At 38.5% G+C, this 4,941-nt stretch overlaps 1 protein-coding gene across 1 annotated transcript in view; it reads left to right on the top strand.

Annotated features, from left to right (window-relative positions):
• Positions 1-4,941, top strand: part of LOC109461700 (obscurin-like) — an 88,717-nt gene that overhangs the window by 64,730 nt on the left and 19,046 nt on the right. The window contains 5 exon segments of the mRNA XM_019758086.1: positions 750-894; positions 1,512-1,621; positions 2,024-2,186; positions 2,879-2,987; positions 3,435-3,598. Of these exon segments, the coding sequence (XP_019613645.1) occupies positions 750-894; positions 1,512-1,621; positions 2,024-2,186; positions 2,879-2,987; positions 3,435-3,598 (691 nt within the window).

Raw genomic sequence — 4,941 nt, 5'->3', positions numbered from 1 at the left:
TTAAGAGTAACTCTCGCGAGATCACGTTTTGAAGTGATTGGTCATTAATTATCCTGATGAAGGCGACAGTGGTCGCTGAAAATTTGATCCCTGTAAATAGTGTGTTGGAATAAAGTTTAACGTTTTACTATGATTACTACCAACACAGATGAACTTTCATGATAACAGCGTACTTTTGTTTATAACCTGTATACTGTAATGTATACCTGTGTACTGTACTACAATATTTATTGAATAAAAGGTCGTCATTCATTCATCCCTGTGATAAATAAAACATGGTGTCAAGTGGCTCCTCAACGGCAAAGTCATCGACTTAAGAACGGCGTACTTTTTTTAGAATTCAGCTAGTTGTGTAGCCCTGTCTTTATGCCTTCATACGAATACATGTAGATGAAGCTAGATTAACTTACATCTCATCGGCAAAGTCTTCGACGTAACTTGTATACTGTAGATTTTTTGTAAATATCCAGAACCGCACATTATTTTCAGGCATAGTTCTGCATATAGTCCACGCGTATCCAGGCAAATATCTACGTTCTTGGATAAGAGGAGACTATCTAGAACAGTACCTGATTCTAACCCTAACTCACCCAGGGATAGAACTAGGTACTAGTAATAGTAGGCACAATTCTGCCGATATTCATCATCATTATCTTAAAATAGCCTAGGCTGTTCCTTCTCTTTATTTCCCGATTTAAAACGTTATAAAACAAATACAAAGATTTAAAACGTAGATTGTGTTCTTGTAGCCCGACAGGCCACGCGGAAAGTACCAAGTTGTGACGGACGGCACCAAACGCAAACTGATCGTCAAGAACTGTAACGGCAAGGACAACGGAGAGATCACGTGCGTGTTCGGCGACAAGGAGGCCACCAGTCAACTCAAGGTCAACGGTAAGGCGTCATCACAAGACCCTATAAGTTCTGTAGATTCACACAATGAACGGTAAGACGTTAGGTAAGACAAGACCCTATATGTTCTGTAAAAAAACACCTGATGAACGGTAAGACGTCACCACAAGACTCTATACATTCTGAAGAAAATACATGAGGAAGGGACGACGTAATTACAAGACCGAAGAGGTTCTGCCTGATGACATCTTCATGTAACAACAGGTCTGACCTTGGTGCTGAACCTTCCATCAGATAGTCTGGTAGAGAATAAAACAAAGGTTTGAATAGGGTTTTTGAAAGCACAGTTTGAGTTATTTTTACTGCAATCATTCTAGGTAAAATCATATAGAATTTTTTTTAAGTACAAACAGTTAAGAATAAAAAAAATGGTATTTCTGAGTGCAATTCTACAGATCAACTGTGTATACCTGTCCACCTTACAATCAAACTTCTGCGATCCTGGAAAAATTCAACATTTTTTCACATACAATCGTTGTATAAGTTGTATAGTCCTGGAAAAAGCCATTATTTACATTTTGTACAATAGAATATCAACTGGTGTGGTCTCCTAATCTCCCAATGTTATGCATTTTACATATGTTCATGCCACTTTCCAGAGCCTGTTGGCATTAAGAAGGGTCTGGAGGGCAGTGTGCTGAAGGAGGAGGAGAAGGGCAAACTGACTGTGGAGCTCAACAGAGAGAAGCCTGGCGGTGGGGACATCAAGGTAAGGTCCTGTCATGGAAGACCCTACTAGCATAAATTACAAGCCAAAGAAATTGTCCCTGCTGGTGGAGGGTTAACAAAAGCAATGCCAAGTAGTCTAATAACAACTGGTAAGCTTTTAGTGACAACCTATGCCATGCTAGCCTCTAACAGGTTTCTGAAGCATATGTTTTTATCACAGCATGCATTTATTGATGAGACGTCACCAGGTTTCTGAAGGGACTGGAAAGAGTAGAAATTGGCCCAATAGAGAGATAACTTACTCTGTATGTTGACTACTATTTTTTCAGTGGTTCAAGAATGGAGAAGGAAGTACAAGTGGGAAATAAAACCACATTGCTTTCTATGTAGTATATGTAGCAGTGTTCTAACTTCCTCCTTTTGTTGACTGCCATGTTCTCAGTGGTTTAAGAATGGTAAGGAGATCACCCTTGGTGGGAAGTACAAGATGCAGCGTGATGGGAACAAGTGTCACCTGCTGATCGACCCTGTGGACCTGACAGATAACGCTGAGTTTACCTGTATGGCAGGAGACTCTTCTACTTCAGCAAAGGCTACTGTGGACGGTAAGATTTTACAATAAACAAACAAATACAAACAAGTAAACAATGGTAAGATCACATAACTCACGAATAAACAAACAAACAAACAAACAAACATAGAACCCTCTTCTTACTTCACCTGTATGGACGGAGACTCTTGTACTTCAGCTAAGGCTACTGTAGATGGTAAGATCACATAACTCACAAACAAACAAACAAACAAACCTCTTCTTACCTCACTCAAGGCTTACATATTTTGATAAAAACATAGGAAGTTTTATGTGTAATCATTCTATTACATGATTTTATATCAAGTGCATCATCCATATTCTATGTAGAGTATACTAACTGGTTTGAAAAAGTTGAATACTTTTATTTCAAAGGGTTGGCTAACAGCGGTTTCTTCTGTGTTTGTAAGAAAGAGTCAGTCTGTCATATTCCATCAGGGGTGCCTAATTATTCATTAGAATTTTAATGAAAAGATACAGATTTTTATGGGAAAATCATTCTATTTTATTAGAGACATACTGATTCTATATATTATTACAGTCATGTAGAATATATGAACTGGTTTGAGAAAGCCACCAAACACTTTCTACTCAAAGTGTGGATAAAAGTGGCAGTTTTACGCAATGTTTTCTTTGTTATTGATACTTCCCCATTGCTTTCTCTACCCCTATGTAATATGACCTATGACCCTGTTACCATGCCAACAGAAAAACCAGCCATAATCACCAGCGAGCTGCAGGTTCCGGAGGTCATCGAAGGTGAGAAGGCAGAGTTCGTCCTCGGCCTCAACAAGGACAACAAACTCGACAAGATCAAGTGAGTCCTGTCATAATTTCCTCCCAGTCTGTTTTCTTTTGGACATCAAGGGGCTTTATCAAGTATGCATCGCATACCTGCGAAGCTGGTGTGTTACAATGAAGGGCGGTTATACTGGCTATACAGATACAGAAGCTGGTGTGTTACAACGAAGGGCAGTTATACCGGCTATACAGATACAGAAGCTGGTGTGTTACTTTGAAGGGCAGTTATACCGGCTATACAGATACAGAAGCTGGTGTGTTACTTTGAAGGGCAGTTATACCGGCTATACAGATACAGAAGCTGGTGTGTTACGCCAAAGGGCGGTTATACCGGCTATACAGATACAGTTATCTAGATACAGAAGCTGGACCAGTAGTGTTAAACAAAAGCGTAGTTATACCATGTATAAAGATACAGGACTTCTCTCTGTATCTGTCTCATACTTGGCACTTTGCATTGCAGGTGGTTTAAGGATGGGAAGGAGGTTTACGAGTCGAGCCGGATCCACCTGCAGCAGCGGGGGAATAACTACGTCCTGGTCATTAACCGGGCGCAGATGGAGGATGCTGGGACTTGGTCCTGCCAGATAGACGGATCCACGTCACAGGGAACCTTCGTCGTCAACGGTAATTAAGCACAAAATGATTTAAGGGTTAATGACCAGTCCCAAGGTGTATGTGGTATCACTATGGTCCTCAAGCACCAAAGGATAATTAAGTGTTATTTTGAAAGTTCAAAACTGTTAATACCAACACAAAAAATTGAACTCACCCAAATTTTTGACTGTACAACTCCAGTCTTTGTCAAGGAATGAGCAATCCACTGCTTCCGTGACGTCACACAGATAACACACGTGCCTTCGTGAACAGTGGATCATAGTTGATAATTCAGTCCAAGCATCACAAATCATCATGTAAATTGCAGCTAGACATATCTTCACATAGAGCCTTCATAAAGATCATAATATATCACCAATCTATCTCTTCAAATATTAGTGTTCATGGCTTGCTATTTCTATTGCTCCACCTTTTCAAACTACTTTCACAACACATTTTCCATGTCATACTTAACTTCTTTCTTCACCTCCTACTTTCTCTCTCTTGTCTCTGCACTTTCATTTTCATCTCACCAAAGCTTGCTCGAGTCTGTCACAAGAAGAGCAGGAGAAGCTCCAAAGAATTTGGAGATCACCTGCGTTACAAGACGACAATGTCATCATGTCAGGGTTCGGTAGACCGCTGTTTCAGGATGATGACTATCAATTAACACTCGGTAATCACTCTAACACACCATCTACTTGTATGTAACTGCTATCGTAATGCGCTTTAGTCTGTTGTAGGCTGTTGGATGTTGGTACTTTTCCTATCACCTCAGTCCAAAAATCTGGAATAGAAAAATGTATGATGGTCATGTTTCAACATGGCATAAATTTCTAACTTTTGCTATTTGTTTTTTAAGGAACATAGACTGACAGAGGTAAATGGTAATGGAATGTTTATCGTTTATACAAATATTGCTATAAACAATGAATGTCCCAACATCAGCCAGATCATAAGATATTTGATTAAGACTTTGGAGGTGCTTCAATTCTTTCTTTCAATGTCAATGTTGATCCCTATTTGTTTTTTTTTTTTTTTTTTTTTTGAACGATTTTATTCTTCAAAGCTCTTAAGTCCATATACATAAGATACATGATCATACAATGTGAATATAAGTATACGTATTTAACAACAGTTATAATCATTGTATAACCAAATGTGTTTCATTTTTCCAGAAATTGTCTGAGTATAGATACTTGCTAGTGAACATCATATACATATCATACTTGAAAATACTGATAATTTAACTGAAAATCAAATATAAGTTTGACACAAATTCATGAAAATTAGGAATACATCATCTTTCTTTCTATAATCATCTTTCCATTTTAACCAAGAGATAAATATTGCATATTTAGCAACAGTTATGA

Source organism: Branchiostoma belcheri, unplaced genomic scaffold (assembly GCF_001625305.1).
Source record: "Branchiostoma belcheri isolate BF01 breed outbred unplaced genomic scaffold, Haploidv18h27 scaffold95, whole genome shotgun sequence".
In the NCBI taxonomy this organism is placed as follows: Eukaryota; Metazoa; Chordata; class Leptocardii; order Amphioxiformes; family Branchiostomatidae; genus Branchiostoma; species Branchiostoma belcheri.
This window is presented reverse-complemented; position numbering and strand designations above follow the sequence as displayed.